Source organism: Rattus rattus, chromosome 1, assembly GCF_011064425.1.
Source record: "Rattus rattus isolate New Zealand chromosome 1, Rrattus_CSIRO_v1, whole genome shotgun sequence".
NCBI lineage: Eukaryota > Metazoa > Chordata > Mammalia > Rodentia > Muridae > Rattus > Rattus rattus.
The window spans coordinates 131,401,542-131,424,359 of record NC_046154.1 but is presented as its reverse complement, the minus strand read 5'-3'; the positions used below and the strand labels follow the sequence as shown (position 1 = coordinate 131,424,359).

The following is a 22,818-nucleotide window of genomic DNA, read 5'->3' as shown; positions in this document are numbered from 1 at the left end:
CATATGATCTTAATGTTGTTATATCTCTATTTCATAAATGAGAAATGAATTTAGGAGAAGTTAAAGTGCCTGAAGTCAGACTAAGTTAACCAATTTCAACACCACCAGGTCCCCGATTATACCCTGTCCATAAATATTTTTTACTGTGTCACTTTCGTAAATGATAGTTTAAAGTTTAGTAACATGATAAAATATTTTCAGAAGTAAGTAGTATTCTGATTGCTTTTAATGTTGCACTTGAAGAATGATTAAAAACTATGGTACTTAAAACGTTAAATTGAGGAGAAAGTGACTTAAGAGTTTATAATTTCCTTTGGGATACATTATATTGTTTTCCAAAACAAAATTCATTTTCATTTTATGATTTTTATAGTTTATATGAAACAGTTTCACACATTTCCATCACCTAGACATTTTCCACACTGAGAATTTATTTTTATATGGTATATCATTTAGCTATTGCAGAAGTGTAGAATACTTTCAGTAGTCTTTCAGTAAGGTAAATCTGTGAAGCTTCTGTTTTTACTAGTAAATGTCCTACTTAGACTAAATCAGTAAATTTTGTTGGGAAAAAAAAGGCATAGTCTTCAAACTCGTAGGCTTTTACAGGTAAAATGAAGCATTTGGAGTGCTTAAGGGAAACATAGTGAGACCCTAAGATAAAGCTTAAAGTGAAAGAATATTGAGTATGTAATCGCTTCTCAGACTGGGTGGGGGTGTTAGTGGTGGACAGAGGACCTGGTAAACAGAAGCTCTGTCTGGATTTTTGTGCACTTAATACTCTATATGTGTGAGTGATTTGCATGTATGTATGTGCATCATGTGTCTTTGGACCTAGTCAAGCTCATCAGATTCCCTGAAACTGGAACTACAGGCAGTTGTGAGCCACCTTGGGGGAGCTGGGAAGTGAACCCCTGCAATAGCAGTTTGTGCTCCCCAACTGCTGAACCATCTCTCCACTCCCCTGCCTTGATTTGAAATAAGTACTGTGTGTGTTCTGTTTTCTCAGTTATCAGGCTTACTGTACATGTATTGGTGTGGTTATACAGAGGCTAGAACTTGAAGGTGGTGTCTTGCTCAAATACTTTTCACTTTTTTGAGGCAAGGTCTCTCACTGAAAATGGAGTTCACCAATTTGCTGGAGGGTCTGGCCTAAATCTCCAGGATTCTCCTGTATTTGCTGCCTGGAAGCTTCAGGTTCTTGTGGTAGTGCAGTAAACACGTTCCTGACTGAGCCATGTCCCTCAGCTTCAGGCTTATTATTTTGTAAGCTTCATTATACAAGTTTATTGTAGAAAACGTCTTTCTTAAATAGGAGACCGGCAAATGTTAAAGCACATCTCTTTCTAATACTGCCTGAGTAACATGCTGATTTAACTTCGGTTGGCCGTGATAGTAGGCAATATTTATACCGTGGAACTTAGTAAATCAACTCATCCTATTTGTCTCCATGTTTGTCAACTCTAGGGAACTAACTGTACACAGTTGTTTCAAACACATGGGAGAATAGTCCTGAAGCTTCGTGTTTTCATTGCCCAGCTTCAGGATTTCATGGCCAGTTTTCTGTCTACCACAGTAGCAATGCTTGGAGTGTATTCTCTTTACAACACCCAATGTCAGTTTGCATTCATGTTATATGTTTTTTCTGTTGAGAATGTACATAGAAAATAGTAAAAATATCTAGAAAGTAAACTTAGTCCTGTATGAAATACAAAACCGTCCTAGAAATATTCATCCGTCAAGCAGCTGAGAATAGTGTTAAAAAGCAGTGAGTTTTTGATCCTTATTCCCTATTAAGCAGTGACCTTGTCACTTTTATTTTTATATTCTGCATTAGCTGATGTTCATAACTATCAATCTGATGATCTTAATTTTTATTAGAGATGTAAAAATTTTACATTAATTTACATTAGTTAAATTTACATTTTTATTAGAGATGTAGGCTTTTTAACATGTTGAGTTTTTCCTGTTTTGTGCTGATGAGGGGGGTGGCTGGGAATGAAGCCCAGAGCCCCACCATGCACTTTAGACTAGTCCTAACCACCAGTCCAGTTCTCACATTCTTTAATGCAGTTACAGTGTACCTGGTTGTGTAAATAGTGATATAATGACTTTATTTTTGCCTCACTGCCCTCAAACTGTGATATATACCTTTTATTTTTATAAACATGTTTACATAGGAATCTTGATGTTCATCATCTTTGTGTTTTGACAGTCTCCTGTAGACAGTGTTGGTCCTAAACTCACTGAAGCCAAGGATAACAAGTGATCCTCCTGCTTCTGGCTTCCAAGTAGTGGGAGAACAGACTTGTATCACCACATTTGTTCTTAGGACATTCTCTGAATAGCAGCGACTGCCCAGAATTGTTTGCTGCATTGGACATTAACTTGATAGATGAGCCAGTTGATGCTGGAGAGGAGTTTCTATTTGTTTTGCAGCATCAGAAATACCATAGCTGTTTTCCCCTAACATCTAATTTGAATAATGAATACTGACCAAGAATGTATAAACTTAAAAAAACAAAAAACAAAAAACAAAACAAAAAAAAAGAATGTATAAACTTTCAGTGAGACCCTCACTTCCTTAATACCTACCTAGCGCTTCATAGCATTCAGAGCATTTGATCTTAGAAAGAACTTTAAATGTATTCTCAGAAACAATACTTTGTCAAAAACAAACTTTTCTGTTTTGATAATTGCTTTGGGATTCATAAAAGCATGAGTCTTTACCAAAAGAAAATGGTCAGATAAAGCTACAAAGTTTTGTAGCTTTAGCAATAGAGTATATATATGTCGGCAGTGGTGGGTCGATAAGACAGTAGAGTGTGTTTGATTCTTTATGGCATTCTACGATGAGGGAACATTTCTAACACATTACTTGCCTTACACAGGTAGACTGAGCTGTACAGTGAGATCACTTTTGTTTTAAAACAAGAAAGACTGAATGTGGTCTTTTAAATTAGAATGTAATCATTTATATGTACATTTATAAAACTTATCAGTACCTCATACCTTCATTGTGCTAAATTTTAGTTGAAAACACTAAAAAGTAAAAGAAGCAATATTTTTACTTAAGGCATTAGGGCATATGATTATTAACTGACCTCTTCTGGTAATCAAAAACTGGAACTTATTCCTAGAAAAAAATAAGGATTTATTGAATATTTTTGTCATTCACTTATGTTTTTGCACCTTTAATAGGTGTGTGTGTGTGTTTGTGTGTCACACACATATTTAGTGTTAAATCTGAAATGCTTTGAAATAAACAATTATTAACAGAACATACACAGAAAAATTATATACTACCATAGATACTATGTTCAAAGGCTGTATGTATTTCAGAAAAAAATCATTTTTTTCTTATTAGCATAATTTTCTTTAATTACCCCCAGTTTCATAGTAGCATTTTATTTTATACTTTAACCTTGCAAGTCAGTATAAAGTGATCCTACATTTCAAGTCATATGACATGAAAACAGAAATGTGAATTCTTTTATAAATTAGTTTTCATCTTCTGTAACATCTAATTCTTCATCATCCTCATCTTCTACATGTTGATCCTTTTTTGTTCGACAGGTGGCTATCTGTTGAAAAACAACAAAGGATAAAATAAAAATATTTTTATACATTTGGCATCCTTACATGTGTTTTTATTAGAGAAATATAGAAGTTTCAGAAAATGTTGAAGTTCCTTGTGATTTTAAGGTTGAAGTCTCTATTTCTATATCTGATTCTAGTAGTATGGTTCAGTAACGTAAAATACCATTACTGTGTATTGTAAATTAAATGGTAAGTTATGGTAAGTTAAAATTAAACAACATAGCAGTATGTGCATGATAATCATCAAAGTGGATGGTAGAACCAGGTAAGTCTGTTAGACAGACAGCAATATTGACAATAGAATGATGTGTTATGAATTGAAAAGATACTCCCCAGCTATCCGTCTTACGTTCCCTTTTATATCTTATAACTTCTCTGAGGGCGACTTAGAGCACCCAGGATACACTGGGCACTGTGTGCAGAGCAGAGTTGGTCAGGCTGTGGATGTGGGTCACACAGACATGTTGCTCAATATCTTTACAGTATACACACAATCTCAACTCTACCTAACCCACCAGGAACTTGATCTCAAGTTAGTAGAGTTAATATTAAAAATATCATGGTATACAAGATTCTTAACGTTTTAGATAGAACTTTGTATGGAATATAAACACGTAACTTTGTGGACTGTGTGTGAAGGGTAAAGTAATAGAAATGTAATTTGGCAAGGGGAAAGAGAGGAATGCAAAACAGTGCACAGGATCTAATGACAGGAATATTTACCTATCCAAATTTTACTTAAAATTGTATTTTGAGATTATTTTGTTTATTCAGTTTTAAAATTCTGAGGCAAAGCAGATTTTGGTCCATTGCAGTCGTTTTAGGGGTTTGGCTGTTGATCTACAGACCTATGTTCTGAGTCCATGAATTATGCTTAGGAAAATTTTAAAACGTATAATTTTAAAAAAAAATTAAGTTCGTAGTTTGACCCTAGAATTTGTTTATATTACATCCATCAAATCTACATGAGTACTGTTCTGTCTTTCCCATCTGCTTCTTCATTGTTCTGCCTCAGAGAATACATAGAGAGCAATTATAGATACCTTCAATTTTCAGAGAAAAAACAATGGCCAGAGATAAGACATTGTATGAGGTCACCTAAGAGGAGAAACACTTTTAGCACTGAACAATAGTCAACAACTCAAATGCCTTTTCACTTTTTTAAGCTTACCTGTCCAGTTCCAGATGTGCACTTAGTTGATAGTGGTCTCTGAAGAGGTGACTTTGAATTTGCTCTTACAATATCTAAACGAGATGGGTAATCTGATAGATACAGAGAATTTCGGAAAACCTATTGCAATATAAAACAATATTTTAAATTGGACGGTAAATGAACATCTAGATAACCAACTTCACATTCTTAATTACAAGTCTAGTTAAATTAGAAAAGGGTAAAAATTTGTAGAAGAATCTTGCAGATTGATAAGTGGTGTGGAGCAACCATGAAATCGTCTGAGAGGCAACTGCAAACTCGTGTGCTGTGCATTTGTCCTTGGTTCTGTTTGCTTTGCCTCCTCATCTTTCACTGACTTTGCTGCAGCAGTGCCATTGTGCACAGTGCAGACTGGAGCCACCCTACCCCTAAGGGGATATCAACAGTGTTAGAGTCTGGACTACAGTGCTCCCAGTGTTGTCAGTGTTTCTCAAGCCTTCGTATCTCTTGTACTCCCCTGTATTCCTAACAGGAGAGTCAGATCATCAGGTGTGCATTTAAACACCTCCCTGCGAACTCTTCCACTTCTTAGAGCAGTTGTCATTCTAATCTCTTCCAATGCGTGTTCTTCCTACACAAAACTACAAATTTACAAAGATTTGGTTTCTACAGGATCCTTCTAGAACAGTGGCTCTTAATCTTCCTAATGTTTGTAACCTTTTAAAGAAGTTCCTCGTGTATGGTGGTCCCCAATTGTAAAATTCTTTCTTTGCTTCTTCATAGCTAATCTTGCTTCGTTTTGAATGCAATGGATATTTGTTTTCCTGATATTTCCTTATGTGATCCCCAACTGCACAGGTTCACAACCATGGGTTGAGAACTGCTGGTGGGCTGCAGTTTGCCTTGGCAAACAGACTGTTTTACTAAAATCCCCGAGTTTTGAATGCTACGTGGCATAACCGGTGCTGCAGTGACTGCTCAGACATCTAGGATGTAACAGCCTGGTTTCCATTTTATAATGATGGTGAGGGTAATGTGTTCAATGCTACTGGATTCAAACGTGAAAGAATTTCACACACACATCTCATACAGCCCTGAAACGTTGAGGTTTCAGCTATCTCTTCTCTACAGCCTACTCAGTAGCTAGCTTATGGAGAGCAGTGATAAGCTGAAAAGAGCACAGTGTAACTTATCTACGGCCACTGAACAAGCTGGAAAATTAATGACCAAACAGATGTCAGTTCACAAGTCAGGAAGGATAGAGGAAGGAGCCTGATAAAAAAGTTTTGCAGGAAAGGTACACAGATCACTTGAACCTGTTACTAAATGCAGTGTTTTTCCTTGCAGGAAATGGTACAAGCCTCAAGTGTAGTAGCCTTGAGCACAAAGCATTAAGAATCATGTTGTGACAGACATGACTTTCACTCGTGCTGCTAAAAGAGCTGTCAGACCCCTGGAAGTCTCTTGACTATATTTCAGTTTTAAGGGAGGAAATATGTATTTTTATTAAAGTTGACGGAACAACTAGCATAGTTAAGATGCATAGATTTGTGCAAAGCAATGATTATATAAACATTTGCTATTTTAAAATTGTGTACAAGTTCAGTTGAATACTCTTAAAATCACATGCATATGAGTGAGGATGAAATACTGGGCTGAGTAGCTGGAGAGAATACCCAGTCATCCTTTAACCAGGTATAAGTGGAAAACTCACAAAAGGTAAGTATTTAGGTTACACATAATAATATAGGTCATTACCATATAAACTGAAGCTCTAAAACATTTGCACACTAACAGAACTGAGTTTATATGTAGACTTACCTCTAAGTCTTCATCCTCATCAATTTTTTGTATATTTTGGTAGGCGGCAGTGAGGACCTCTAAAGCTTTGCCATGAAATAGCATTTCAATTGTGATAAACTCAGATAATATGTTCTGAAAAACAAGAAGGTTGGAATTTTAGGAAGTCTTGAGTTTGTATGTATTTAAGAGTTTATTTAAGAACTATAGAGTTTTATATTCTCTATTATATAGTCTCAGTATTTTGTGTTACTAAGACCTGGTTTTTGGACCAGACAAAAGATAACTGAGAATAAAAAGTTGTGATGGCTTTTTACAGCAACATACTTAAATTGTGCAAAGTGTTGCTATACCCACTAGTCACTTCTCCTTTTTTAAAGTTATTTGTATGAAAATAAAGAACTAAATTGTACATGACTATGTAATCCATTATTACATGCCTATTAGTAATTGTGTTAAAAATTTGAAACTGATTAAAGATTGACGTCATAGAAGAGCCATGAAACTGACCAACAGTATTTGTTATGTGGTGATGTAGGTCATGGGGCCTCTGTGTTCTAGTATGTACCTGATTATCAAGATGAGTAGCCCTAAGATAGGGTAAAAAAGTCCACCAGGCAATGATGCCATTGTGCTACTATACAAGGACACAGTCAGATTAATAAGACTAGAAACGTGAAGCATTGCCTGCCAAAGCTATTTACAGGCTCTACAAAGAGAATGAATGTAAAAGTAAGTCCTTCCCACACTTTTCAGAGTGAAAAATCACAAAACAATTCTAGAAAAGCTCAGAGAACCCACCATTTATTTAGCAATGGATAGTAAGCTGTGACACTAAACCACAAGCAACAGAAGAAACTGAATAGATATCCCTAAAATTCAAAATGTGTGTTCACAATAGGATCAGAAAACACAGACAACTGACAGCGTGACAAAGCAAGGACATCTATTATTTAGTGAGGAACTTGTATCCAGAACATGATAAAAGCAACACTTACAACCCAATAGTAAAGACCACCCAATTGGAATATGGACAAAGGCCTGAATGGGCATTTCTCCAAAGAATATATACAGACAGTCAGTAAATATTATTCAGGATTGCAAATCAAAACTACAATGAGATACTACTTTATACACATCAGAATGGCAACAAGCCGATCAGTCTAGTAAGAAGAATGTACTGAGGAGTCAGGAATGTGGAACCATCATACAATGCTAGGAAGGATGTAAAATGGTAAAGCATCCTCAAAACAGTATGGCAATCCCTCCGACGTTTACTGTTGCATCCAGTCATTTAACTCTTTAATTTTTTCATTTTATATTCATACATATTTAATATATATTCAATGTGTATTTCATATAAAGATATGAAGTGCAAACATATATTTCCACACAAGAATGTGTTTATGAATGTATAAAGTTATAGCCAAATGGGAATAGTTAAGTAGCCATGGACTCAGTAACACATAAACAATCTTTTATAATCAAATGTATTTGGTCAAAAACAGAGTGATGCATATTACAACATGGATAGGCCTATAGACATGCTAAGTGAAATAAAACACAAAAACTGTCCTGTACATGGTGAAATGTCCAGAATGGCTCTACCCACAGAGATAAGGGTAATGGTTTCTTAGGTCTAGTAATCAGGCAGAGAGCTAAAGGTAAAGTATACAGAGGCTAGGTGATGAAGATGTTCCCAAACTGGTAATGGTTGTACGTATTTAAACAGTGAGTTATGGACTTTTGAATTATATCTGCTATTTCATAGGGGAAGTTTTCTCTTACTCCTTTCTCCTTGTAAAAAAAACAAATTTTTTTGTGGGACTAGTAATGCAGACAAAGGAACCTGGATACGCTGTGTAGCTCCATGTGTTCCAGAAAGTCCCTGGAAGTACACAGTAAAGCTCATATTTCTGCACTTTCTTTGCCCCACTTTTGTACTCAGTATTGAGCAGGAAATTTATAACACTGAGGAGGTAGCTCACATGTAGGTGGGACACAAAAAGTGAACCCAAAAGTCATAGATTGTTTTTCACTGGAAAAACATTTACAGGTCAAAGGAAGGGTTAGCTAATAAGTGGCAATATTGGTACCATAGCAAAATCACAAAAAAAAAAAAAAGCTGTTAGAGGAAAAGTTGCACTGAAAGCAAAACTTAATTTTTAATAGCATATAATTATTAAGCAATATTTAGGATTTTTCAACTATAACATACATTGTTATCAAAGACCCTATGAGAAAGTAAAATCTGCACGTTTGTCACAATAAAGGCAACTGTGAATATTTGGAACCAAACCAGTTCATTATTGTGGATACGAATTAATGTTACAGTCCTATTAGCAGTAATATTCCTACGGTAAAACACCATGACCAAAAGCAAGATGGGGAGGGAAGGGTTCATTTGGCTTCCAGTTTTACATCTTAGTCCATCATTGAAAGAAGTCAGGGCAGGAGGAACTCAAGGTAGGAACCTGAAGGCAAGAGCTGATGCAGAGGCCATGTAACTTGTTTACTGGCTTACTCATCATGACTTGCTCAGCCTACCTTTGAAAAGAACCCAGGACCACCAGCCCTGGTACTTTAGAGTAAATGTTGGAAAAAAATTGTTGAAGCAAGGGACCAAACAAGCCTGTATGTGTAACCATTGTAATATCTAACAAAACAGTCTTTTAACCAAAATTAAAAGAAGTGATATTCATCAAAGGAAAAATCCACCAATAAGATGTCTCAATTCTATGCCCAAATGCAAGGGCATCCAGATTTGTAAAAGAAATTTAACTAAAGGTTAAATCACACATTGAAACCTACACATTAATAGTGGGAGAGTTCAATCCCCAGTCTCACCAATGGATAGGACATGCAGACAGTAACTAAACAGAGAAATAATGGAACTAACAGACATTATGCCTCAAATGGACCTGACAGGTATCTACAAGGATTAAAGCTGGACTTCAACAACAATAGAAACAAAAGACAGCATTCAAACTCATGAGAACTGATCAACTCTACTCAATGACCATGGAGTCAAGGAAGAAACAAAAAAAAGTTTCTAGAATTTGGTGAAAAATGAGTGTACAACATAACCCAAACTTATGGGACACAATGAAATCATTGCTGAGAAAAAAGTTCACAACTTTCATAAAGTGCCTTCACAAAGAAATTAGTGAGATTTCATACTGGGGATGTAACAGCATACTTGGAAGCTCTAGAACAAAAAGAAGTAAACACACCTAAGGAGTAGAGGACAGAAATAAACAGTTGAAATCAATAAAATAGAAACAAAGAGGACAATACAAAGAATCAACGAAAGAGTTGGTTCTTTGAGAAAATCAACAAGATAGACAAACCCTTATCCAAACAAAAAAACTGAAAGAAAGTATCCAAATTAACAAAATCAGAATGAACAGAGATTGAATTAACAGAACAAACATTGTGGATATACCAAGAATCTTTATATTTTACTTTAAAAACCTGTACTCCACAAAATTGGGAAATGTAAAAGGAAGAGACAATTTTCATGACATATGCCAATTACAAAATTAAATAATAGTCAGATAAACAATCTAAATAGACCTATAACCTCTAATGAAATAGAAGCAATCATTAACAGTCCTGTTCCCCCAAAGCTTAGGGCTGGGCTGGACTCTTAGAGGTCCTGAGTTCAATTCCCATCAATCACATGGTGGCTCACCACCGTTTGTAATGTGATCTGATGCTTCTGGTGTTTGAAGACAACTACAGTGTACTCATACATATATAAAATAAATCTTAAAAAAAATAAAAAAAGTCAAGGACCAGATGGTTTTAGTTCAGAATTCTACCAGACTTCTAAAGAAGAGCTAATACCAATACTCTACGAACTATTCCACAATAGAAACAGGAAGAACATTGCCAAATTTATTTTATGAGGTCAGTCACCCTGATACGTAAACCACACAAAGACTCAACAAAGAGAATTACAGTCTAATTTCCTCGTGAACGTTGATGCAAAAGTAATAAAATACCTGCAAATTGAATTCAAGAACATATCAAAAAGGTCATGCACCATAATAAAGTAGGCTTTATCCCAGAAATGCAGGGATGGTTCAACATAAGAAAATCCATCATAAAAATGTATCCACTATATAAACAAACTGAAAGAAAAAAAACCCTACATGATCATGTCAGTAGATGCTGAAAAAGGCTTTGACAAAATCCAACACCCCTTCATGTTAGAAGACATCTTGGAGACATCTGGGAGTCAAGGGACATAACTAAACACAATAAAGGTAATATACAGCAAGCTAATAGCCAATATCAAATTAAATGAAGAAAAACAAAAGAATTCTACGAAAATCAAGGACAAGACAAGGCTGTTCATTTTCTCATATCTCTTCAATATAGTACTTGAAGTTTTAGTCAGAGCAATAAGACAACTAAAAGAGACCAAGACAACATAATTTAGAAAGGAAGATGTCAAAGTTGCTATTTGTGGATGGTATGATAGTAAACATTAGTGACCCTAAAAATTCTACCAGGGAACTCCTAGAGCTGATAAAAACCTTTAGCAAAGTTGCTGAACACAAAATAAACTAAAAAAAATTTAAACAACAACAAAGCCCAGTAGCCCTGCTATATTCAAATGTTAAATAGGCTGAGAAAGAAATTACCTCAAGTGAGCCACAGGTATGCCAAGAACTTCAAGTCTTTGAAGAAAGAAAGAACATATCAGAAGATGTAAAGATCTCTCATTCCATGAATTAATGGGACTAAAACAGTAAAAACACCCATCTTACCAAGATAAATCTACAGATTGAATGTAATTCCCACCAAAATTCCAACACAACTCTTTATAGACCTTGAAAGATCAATACTCCATTTCAGATGGAAAAAAAGAAAAACCCAACCAAACAAAAAACAGGATATCTAAAACGATCTTGTGTAAAGCTTCTGGAGATACCACCATCCCTAATCTCAAGCTGTACTACAGAGCAATAGCAATAAGAACCATGGTATTGGCATAAAAACAGGTTGATCAATGGAATTGATTCAAAGACCCAGAAATAAACCCATATACCTATGGACAACTGATTTTTGATAAAGAAGACAAAATTCTACAGTGGAAAAAGCATCTAAAACAAATGTTGCTAGTCTAACTGGATGACTGCATGTAGAAGACAAATCAGCGAACAGATTCATATTTATCATCCTACACAAAACTCAAGTCCAAATGGATGAAAGACCTCAACATAAAACCAGTTGCACTGAGAAGAAAGTGGGAAATATCCTTGAACATATTGGTACAGGAGACAATTTCCTGAACAGAACAATAGCTCAGGCATTAAAATCAAGAATAAATAGGACTTCTTGGAAGTGAAAAAACTCTGTTAGGCAAACGGTATTATCAAAAGGACAAAACAACAGCCCACAGATTGGGAGAAGATCTTTACCAGCTCCACATCTGATAGAGGGCTGATAACTAAAATATATAAAAAACCCAAGAAACTAAACATCAACAAACCAAATAACCCAATTAAAAAACAGGGTACAGATAGAAACACAGTTCTCAACAGAGGAATCTCAAATAGCTGAGAACAACTTAAAGAAATGTTCAACACCCTTAGCCATCAGGGAAATGCAAATCAAAGAACACTAAGATTCCATCTTAAACCTGTCAGAATGGCGAAGATCAAAAACACAAGTGACAGCTCTGGCTGTTAAGGATGTGGAGTAAGGGGAACATTCTTCCACTGCTGTTGGCAGTCAAAACTTGAATAGTCACTTTGAAAGTCAATATGGCAACTTATCAGAAAATTAGGACTAGATCTATATAAATCCAAGCATATAAACAAAGGATGTCTTACCATACCAAAAAGATAATACTCAACCATGTTCATAGCAGCTTTATTTGTAATAGCTAGAAACTGAAAACAATCTAGATGTCCCTCAACTAATGAATTAAGAAAATGTAACATTTACACAATGGAGTATTCAGCTATTAAAAACAATGACTTCAAGAACTTTGCAGGCAAATGGACGGGACTAGAAAAAATGCTAAGTGAGGAAATTCAGACCCAGAAATATAACCACGGTATGTACTCACATAAGTGGATATGAGCCATTAGGTAAATAACCATGCTGCAACCCACAGACCCAAAGAAGTTAAGTAGCAAGGAGGGCTCAAGGAGGAGGAGGTGTATGAATTTCCCTTAGAAGGAGAAAAAGAATTGGCATCAGGTGGGCAGGGGAGCAGACTTCATGGGGGTGGGGCTGAGAACAGGAGGGATCTGGTGGGAAGATGCAGAGAAAGAGTGCTGGGAAAAGCAATCGAAATTAGTGGGGTGGAGTCTTTGGGACAAACTAGAAACCTAGGGCAGTGGAAACTACCAGGAAGCCATGGAAGCCATGGGGTGACTCTAGTCAAGACTCCAAGCAATGGGGGACATGGAGCCTGAAGTAGCCATTTCCTGTTACCAGACAAAATTTGCAATAGAGGACAACCCAGTCACAAAACTTTGGATCTACAATTTGTCCCGCCTATAAGATGTACAGGGGTAAAGGTGGGGCAGAAATTGAGGGAAAGGCCAACCAATTACTGGTCTGGCTTGAGACCTACACCATGAGAGGGAGCTCACCCTAGAACTGTTAATGATACTTGCCAACTGGAGCCTAGCATAACCATCATCAGACAGGCTTCACCCAGCAACTGATGGAAACAGATGCAGAGACCAAATATTACATGGAGCTTGGGAAAACCTGCAGAAGCCAGGGAGGAAGGATTGTAGAAGCCTGAGGGATCAAGGACACCTCAAGAAAACCTATAGAATCAACTAACCTGGGCCCATAGGGGTCCACAGAGATTCAACTGTCAACCAGAGAGCATGCATGACCTAGGCCCTCTGCACATATGTACAGTTGTGCAGCTTGGTCATCATGTAAGACTCCTCCATGTGGGAATAGGGGCCCTCTCTACTGTCTGCTTTTGGGACCCTTTGCTCCTATTGGGCTGCCTAGTCTAGCCTCAATGGGAGAACTATTGCTTAGTCTTGATGCAACTTGATATGTCAAGGCTGGTTGATACCCATGGGAGGTCTTCCATTTTTTGAGGAGAAAGGGAGGAGAAATAAATGGAGTGGGGAGTGGGGTGGACTGGGAGGAAAGGAGGAAGGGGAAACTGCACTTGGAATATAAAGTAAATTAATTAATATAGCCCCTTTAACGCACCATTATATGTGGGACAGTTGAAAGACCCTGGTTCCTGGTTGAGGAGGTTTGGAACCCCAGTGACTTTGAGGGACCATAGGTGTTTCCCCTGACTTCTAGGAAACCAGGCCAGTCACAAGCCCACAGTCCTCCATAGATTTGTGACTATCAGTTACATAAAGGCAACACCCCAAGCCCCTTCACAGGTAGAGGACCTGACCACAGGTCAAGACAGATCTCCATTATAATGAGGTACCTAAAGGCCTGGAGGCTTAGTCAATGAATTTCCCTTCCCAGATACTCCTCCCTGCAAAAGGTATTTAATCTCAGACCCACTCTGAGAAGGGGAGTATGATTTTACTCATCCACTTTCTTCATGATGATAAAGGTCTTAAAATCATGGACTGGCTCTTTTTATTGGGATCCGCCATGAGGATCTGTAGAGAAGCCCTTCACCTACAGAGCAGCGTAATCTCCTGCAGAAGGCCTCCCTGCACTCCCAGCAGCACCTGCCACCAAGCTCAAGTCTACTGCAGTCAAGCCAAGGGCTCCCCACAGCGGGGCCAGCCAGAAATCTCCCCTTCTTCTCCTTTGACTCAGGGCTAGATCCAGCCCTGCACTGGGGCAGCATTCCAGCGGCGCCTGGATGCCCAAGAGCCTGAGAACCAGACAGCCCTGGCCTCCTGGTAGGCCGGGGACCCCTGAGCCACCTCTGGCTATCCGGTGACTCAGACTGCACTTCTGCTTCCCGGCACCCATGGTGGTGTCCCATGGCTTCTCAGCCTGGCGGCATGGGGTTAAGTATGGTCAAACTTCCCTGCCTTCCAAGTTCTGTGACAGAGCAGACCACAGCGGGCCCCTCCACCCCCCACTTAACCTACAGTTGTATTCATAATTAGATTTGATAAATTTTGGTCTATAATTCTTTTTAGTTTAAGAACTCTAGGCTAACAATCAGTATGTTATTTTTTCCTTCACTTTAAGTAAGGTTAGACAACATTCTGTATTAAGTTAATTACCTTTATGTCCTTTATTTTCTGCTTTTCAAAATTGTCAATAGTTTCCTCCAGATGACGAGTGGTGCGGGTAGCATCAATTGTGGCTCTCTGTAATTCAGTTTCTGCCTAAAAACATGAATGCCCCAACAAAAACCGTCTTCAGAATCCAGTAGATGAATCTTTTGGTGAAAGTTACTATTTTACTGTTGGCTTTCTGGCCTAAAAGTGTAAACTGTTCAAATTTACCTTTTACCACATACAACGAAAGCACTATATTTATAGTATGCACAACACAGAGCTTTACGCTTGTTGAGAGGCATTTAATCTCAAACAACAGTCCTTTCTTCAAACCTACTTCCCTGTTACTCATGGCTGTACTGTAAAACTACTTTGTTTTCTCCGCTTCCTTCTATCTCCCTCCGTGCTGTTTGTCTCACTGTCCTTTCCCTCAAAGACAAGACTTGTAACTGGTTACTGTTCTCAGTGTATTAATCTAACACAGATTATCTGACTTGACTACTTTACACATTAATGGAATAAAATACTGTGGAGGACTAGGAGGACACAGCAAGAAGAGCCACAGGTACACCGATTTCCACTGCAGAGATCAAGGATTTATTACCACATGCACATGCTTGAGGCCAGGGAGACTCAGTGTCTTATCGCTGTCTAAGAGTTCCCCAAGTGCAGGAGATAGAATTCTTTAATTTTCGAGGCAGAGACTCCTTACAGATCCACTACTGTCCTAGGATTCTCTAACACAGGCTGATTATGAACTCACGCCTCTGCCTCTTAACTACTGATTACAGGCATGTGTCACCATATCTGCATATCGTATCTACATCTATATAGTTTTGGAATAGATATAGCATGGTCTATGTTGGCTGTAAGAAAACTGGTGGAAGAAAACCTTGAACTTCTGATCTTCCTTCTACCTTCCAAGTGATGGGACTATAGGCATGCACTATCATGCTCAGGTTAATCAGATTCTTACAAGCTAAGAGCATTGTACTGCTTCATTTTATGCTCTCTCTCTCTCTCTCTCTCTATATATATATATATATATGTAATATGTAATATGTATATATATGTAATATGTATGTATGTATCACTAATATATTAAATGGCAAGTTTTAATGTTTTGCTTTATACATGCATTCCATACTATCTAGATCTGTGTTGTAAAATCAATTATCACAGCCACTATCTATATATAACTATTCACTTATAGATTGAAGACTTTCTTTTTAAAAAGCTGTTTTCTAATACTCTAGTGTATATTAAGAATTTAGGCACATACAGCAGGAACGGTACTGGTAAGTACAGAAAATTCCAATTTAATCATGTCATTTCTCTTTAAGCATCATTTCCTTTAGAACAATAGTTGCTACTAGACATTAAAAGTTGTCTTAAGCAGTACCAACAATTAAAAAAAAAAAACATACCTCAGTTCCATTAGATTACTCCTAATAAAGTTTTGTTTCTTATATTAAAATTATATTTGCTCTACAGTCATATCATTTAATATGAACTTGTCATCAAAGTTTTGAGATATAATACTCTGTGATTTAGCTATTGCTTCCTTTTAAAAGAATCTGTAAGTTGAAACAAGTAAATGGGTTTACTCTCAGGATCCATTTCTTGACACACCAATTTATTGCCCACCTGCGACTGAGAATTTTCATAAAGGAAAAAATACATTTCAAAGGGAATTGAACACTGTAAAGTCAAGTCATATACCTTTATAAAATTGTTCTTACAATTAGTGTAAGTACATAACTTTAAGATACTAAGCACTTTAAAGTATGTAACTTGTATCTGTATTTGCTTATATCTACCACATAAAACATAGTTTTAAAAAAGACTTCATCCTAACTAGTATTAAAAACTATTTAAATACATTTCTGGGCTTTTTTTTTAAAAACAGAAAATTCAAATGTAGAGTCCCTTTGAAGTTTTGTTCTGAAAATGGCTGTCAGTTACTTGATTTCTGATTTTTTTTTTTCCTGAGACTACTTGGACTGACTCCTAATGATTACAATATATGATATACAGTTCTTGTGACTTTTATTTTGTAACCTGTTTTTGTCCTCATTTCCTTATATTTTAGTTTAAGAATTGCAAGTCTCTTTAGGGACTGGTTAGCTTAGAAAAGCATAGGACTCAGAGTAGCTGGGGCCTTGTACCTGGCAGATTCTGTCCTTTTCTAAGGTCTGAAATCCTCTTTCTGGGAGCAGAGGACTCCCAGAGCCAGTCTTTAGCAAAGAAAATATACATATCTGATTGTTATTATATTTACTCAAAACTGCTCAAAATTCTACAATAAACCAATCTTGAGCAGGAACTGTTAAGACAGTTCTGCAAGCAGCAGATATCCAGTTAGCCAGACTTTCAAAGATGGTAAGGGGGAAGCCACACGGATGCTCTCAAACGGCATTACAGCCATTCAGAAGTCATCTGGTACCTTGGGGTGGACAGTAGATCCCAGGATTATCTTCATTCTACTCCGACTCATTTATACCCTGAACTTTAGCATACTGCTGAGTAAACATTCGAGTTGTAAGGGTCTATCTTCACATCTGGTAAAAATACTCTGATGCTCCTGACTATTTTTATGTTTATATTTAATACATTTACATGTATAATGCGGTTTATGCTCTAGTTTCAGGTTATTAGAATGCTTAAGTCGGTCTTAACTAGTGAGCAGAACAATTCACCTATAACAGTAATGTGTTTTTCCCACCTTGTTTGAGGTATGCCGTAAGGACTGCTCCTTCCTCTACAGCAGTGTTAACAAAGCATTGTAAGTCAGAAAAGTTTGACTTAGCAGAATATTCATTTCTATGTTAAAGATCAATATGAAACTTATGATTCAATCAACAACTATGCAGGATTACAGATGTTATATTTTTTTTTTCTTTTTTCTTTATTTCGGAGCTGGGGACCGAACCCAAGTGCTCTACCACTAAGCTAAATCCTCAACCCCCAGATGTTATATTTTACCAGCCTTCATATTCTTCACCCCAAGAACAAAACAAATTTTGATTGCTGACTTAGTTCTTAAACACTGATAAGTCTCTAGATGACAGAGATCTCTAATTGTCAGGCATGAACTTTTAGCATTCTCTAGTTTGTTCAGCTTGCTTAAAAAAGACTGTGGTTTGAAATCCTAAGCTCCGATAAATGTCCAATACATTTTCTGCACCAGCCCAACTTAAATACCTTTTTCTTTTTTAAAAGGTTGGGTGTATATATCTTTGGTCTAAAGAAAGACAGGCCAGGTAAATGGTGCAGTCCCAAATCACTGCCCAGGGGACTCCCTTCAGGAATGAAGGTGTTCTTCAACATCCAGTGCCCCAAAAGAGCCACTCCCTATTGGTGTCGGGCTGGCCTGGCCTGGGCAGAACTAACCTTGAGCAGGAGGGTGTCTCAGGTAAGTTAGAATGGGGAATGATGGCAGGGAGCTGTTAGTGCTTTCTACCAGCACTGCATATGTTTGCTGGTCATCAACGAAACACATTTTAGTTCAGGATGTAATTGTTTTCTAGAAGCTCCTTTTTATTTTTATAACAGACATTCCTATTTAGATACCATGTGTCTTGCTATGAGCTTAATTATACTGAAATCTCCTGAAGGTTTGAATAAAAGTTATCACTATGATTTCATGTAAATTTTTTTTGATGAAGGACATTGTGGGAAAATTTCCCCCTCCCTTAAAAGTACTGCAGGCAGGGCGCTGAGTCATTAGCATTTACTTTTTAATTTACCCTGAAAACATCAACATTTCTGAGCACACTGGGGGGTAGTCAATCACGAAAAACAAACAGGACTGGGTTAGGAGAGGGGACTACTTTACAGCTGCCTAGTTTCTATTGTGAGGATTTCTAAATGGGATTCTTTTTGCCACTGACATGAAAATTCTCCACTTAGAACTAGAGATGTATACTTTCCATATACATTTACTTTTGTACTGCATACCCCACAAAACCTTTTTTTAAAAAGACCAAAATCCAAAGGATACAATTACATGTCGATCCGATGGGTTTCGCTGGCGTGTCCTTTCTAACTGAGATAACTGTTTGGCTTCTCGATTTCTTGCTGTTAATGTTGCTTTGAGATCATCCTGTAAATAAGCATTTTCTTAATAAAACATCCTACAGTAAGAATGGAAGAATATTTGCTTGACTTTGGTACTGTGAACATAGGAGTTATGAGTACTGTAGAGGGGTGTGTGTGTACATGAGAGCCTATGTGTTTCATTGATATTTTCTCAAGACACAATATGAATGGAAAATGAGCCATACAAATACATGACTATAATATTGGTTGTGGTGATGCTTACATGAACATTATAAAAACCAAGCACCGAAAAATAAGAATTTTATTTTGTGTAAATTTTACTCCAAGTTGATTTCAAAAGCAGTTTGTCAGAAATACAAGTCACCATCTTTAAAACAAACATATATAAACATATCCATACTTTAAATGTTTAAAGTAAATTATTTTTATTGCCAAGATAGAATATTAGCATACTTAGGAAGCTTGGTAAAAATGCTTAATAAATTCTTTATTTTTAAAGATTCAAGAAAATCTTTCTCAAAGTATATAAAAAGAATAATTGTATGTTATTTTCTATTTGTTATGAAAAAGACAAAACCTCATACCTTGTCATAATACCAAGTAGATAAAAAAATGGACTGACTTACTCGTTTCATCTTTACAATGGTCCCATAAGCTTTCAAAGGTTCAACTACTTTGGCTTCAAGTCTTTCAACCTATTGAAAATTATATAAAATATAACTGAAAAGAAACATAGAAATATCAAAATTTAAATCCTGAAATAAAGATCTACATGTTTAATCTGAAATAAATAATGCACAGGCTAATAAATCTCGAAATTTTAAGTTACAGCTTTCAGAGGTTTAAGGCATCCATAGTTTCAGTACGGTTACCATTTTTATGTGTTCAAACGTATACTGTCAGATATTACAGACATCACGGATACTGACTCCTAATTCAGATAGCTCAACTGTCCAGAAAAATCAAAGGTGAAAAATACAGTGAGGGACATTCAGAGGAACAAACCCTCAAAAGCAAACAGCTTCGGAATGATATATCAAAGCCCAGAGAACAAGATCAATGGGCTTAGTGTTGCCCATCTGCCAAACTCTACAGCTGATCTCTTTTCATCAAGAATTAAAGTTTCTCAAACTCATTTAAATTTTCATCACAAAGTAATAGCAATTCTTTTAATAACATTAGTAAAAGGAACTGAAGAAAAAATTTATACAAATACATATAAAAGAAAATGATGGGGCACTGAAACTTTGTCAGGGTGAGCAAGCAAATGACATCTATTCTTAAAACAAACATTTTACAGCAAATTAAATCCTTTTGGAAAAAATGACACGTTTACCTAATCAATCCATTTTATTTCATGTCAATTCTTTAGTTTCTAGAAATGATGTTATGTGGATGTTTCATTTTGAAAGAGTTTAGGAAAATGTAAAAAATAATGACTTAACTATTCAGAATTCTGAGATCAGTGTTATGAATATTCAGGACAGCATAATGCACAGCAGCTCAGACTCCACACTGTGAGGTTTATCCACGCCTGTTCTAACAGTTTCCCCTGTCTCTCCCTTGCCTACCTTTGCCATGTTCATTAGCATCTCCACCATTTGGTAAGCAGGGAAACAGAGCAGAGCAAATGCAAATCAGTCCACTTTGCTATTTGATAACTAGCATAAAAATTTTCTAGAAAGGGGAAATTACTGGTAAAAATAGAACTTTAGGGTTATCTGTGAGTAAAAACTATTTCTGAAACATTCAATCTCCAGTTACCATGTATAACTGAGTATTGCTTGTTATAGAAGAAGTGTATGCCAGGAACTCAAGATTTTTCTTACAGGTATCCCTGAGTGATTAGTACTCAAATTTTGTATGCATAATGATGACAAGTTCATATTATTTCTCTCGTTTTAATTTTCAGTAAAATTGTTTTAGGCTTTAGACATGAGAAAGATCAATGGGACTTGTTACAAAAGTTAAAAAAGCAATGGAGTTTGAACATGCCAACTTTTGTTAAGCTAGCTGGCATCTAAAAGAAGTACGTGAAAGTGCTTATGCAGTATTAAGAAAATATTGGTTTTTAAAAAAGATCTCCCAAGATCAAGGCTCTGGTCACTCAAAGCAAACACACAGCCAATCTCTCGGCTGTATCACTTGGTTTGCTTCTTGCTCAACTTCCAAACCATGGTAATATCAGCAACATGTAGCCCATCCGTTAGTAATTTGTTATCATCTTGTCATGTTCAGCATTTCCATCTCTAGTCATTCTTTAAAACGCACTTGGCCCACCCAGGCCGTAGAGATGCTTTCCTTCCCCACGAGTGCTTATGCCTGCTCCCTATTATCCTGCTGGCAAATGTAGCTGTAAACTCAAGACTCAAAACACACCTGCCGTTTAGGTTGAAAGCTATCTGGTCATAGAAAGGTTCCGTATAGAGGACCCACGGCGTTACAAATAGGAAAGACATTTATCAAGGGAACTTTTACCACTGCTAGGTAGGTTACCACGGAACGTCCACAATGCCTACACACTACTTCTTGGGCCAATGACACCAGAACCTCACTTCATACCTCTGCCTGGCGGTAATCTTGAAGTTTGGCAAACTCATCGGCAAAGTCTTTCAGACCCTGCTTTAAATTTGGGGTCTCGGTAGAGGCATACAGGTTGATTTCATTCACCAGGAGGTCGGCTTTGTCTCGAAGCCTGGCAGTTTTCCGTACATAAGCAGCAAAGATTTGGCAAAGCTCTCCAAAATGCTTCTCCACATTTGTGACAGCATCCTGCAGTTGTTTTGTTTGAGCGTCTCTAGAAAAAGGAGACACAGAACACTGTTCTTAAAACAGTAAGATGGTGTCCCGGTTAATTTTATATGCAAACATTCCCGGGATATCCTGAAGCCCTGAAGGGCAACATTCCCAACTCTCCCAAAGATTCGCCCTTCTCTAGGACCTCATGCAGGTCTAGCCTAGGACCTTGCAGGCCTGGGGAAGGGCCCGGGCCCGGTGGGCCGTGAAGGAGCGGCCTCCTGGGCTCTGTACCGCGGCAGGGCCCGGTCCAGCTCCTGAGGACCGGTCGGCCCGCAGACTCTCTCGGCCGCGGAGCGCCATGGGGACCGTGCGGCCTCCTCCAGCCCCTGCCGGCTTCCAGGCCCTAGGCCCGGCTCCTCTCGCCCACCCGGCCCTCTCCCTCCGCCGGCCTGCACGACGAGGCCCCGGGTGGTTACCGGTCATCCAGATTACGCCTCAACATCTTGCCTTTCGCGCCGCCGGGGACCCGGGATGGGAGCCCAACGAGCGCGGCTCCGGGCCGCCAGGGCGCGCGGGAGCAGGAGACGCCGCCACTTCCACCGGGAGCCGAGAGCGCGCCTGGCGCGCCGCCGCTCCTGTCCGGCGTTTCCGTGGCGACGCGGCGCGCGCCCCGGCGGTCAAGAGAAGGGCAAGGGAGACCAGAGGGCATTGGGCGGATGGAACATCAAGCATCCTCCTTCAGTGGAGCTCTCTAGCCCTCCGGGGCCGCTGGAAGCAAAGGAGGAAAAACAACCCCCCAGCAACCGGAAGGGAAACGTGAAAATAAAGGTGAATGGGGTTCAGGCTCTGCTTCTGGATGTGCGGACTTAAAGCCCTGCTTGTCCCCGTGCTTCTTTGTTAAATGTAATGTGTGGCTCGCGGAAGCTGCCTTTGGGAGAGAACCGCTCTACTCTATAAGTTAGATTTCTATTGCTGTGACAAAAATCAGGTTGGGAAGGAAAGGGTTTCTTTGGCTAACATATCCCAAGTCACAGTTCTTTGAGGATCTCAAGACAGGAACCTGGAGGCAGGAACTGAAGCAGAGGCCGTGGAGCAACACAGCTTGCTGGCCTATTCAGTTGACTTTCTTCTATACCTCGGGACCTCTTGCACAGGGCCCATACTGTCTACAGTATTTCCTGGCCCTTCATCAATCATCAATCTAGAAAACAGCCTACCGATCAATCTGACAGGGACATTTTCAGGATCTAAGTTCCCTCTTTT

General features: G+C 38.1%; 1 protein-coding gene across 2 annotated transcripts; it reads right to left on the bottom strand.

The window, feature by feature from the left end:
- Positions 1–3,312: 3,312 nt before the first annotated feature.
- Positions 3,313–22,329, bottom strand: Cibar1 (CBY1 interacting BAR domain containing 1). 2 transcript variants are annotated; one of them, XM_032905724.1, is made up of 10 exons: positions 22,032–22,329; positions 21,379–21,613; positions 20,388–20,408; positions 19,443–19,511; positions 18,758–18,859; positions 16,402–16,407; positions 14,758–14,862; positions 6,575–6,688; positions 4,772–4,891; positions 3,313–3,584 (listed from the first exon to the last, which is right to left on the bottom strand). In XM_032905724.1, the coding sequence occupies exons 1-10, from the start codon at positions 22,262–22,264 to the stop codon at positions 3,501–3,503; spliced, it is 1,089 nt and encodes a 362-aa protein (XP_032761615.1). In that variant the 5' UTR covers positions 22,265–22,329; the 3' UTR covers positions 3,313–3,500. The 2 variants fall into 2 exon arrangements, with proteins under 2 accessions (XP_032761615.1, XP_032761623.1); XM_032905732.1 differs by lacking the exon at positions 20,388–20,408 and having other exon boundaries at positions 22,032–22,326.
- Between the last annotated feature and the right edge of the window lie 489 nt (positions 22,330–22,818).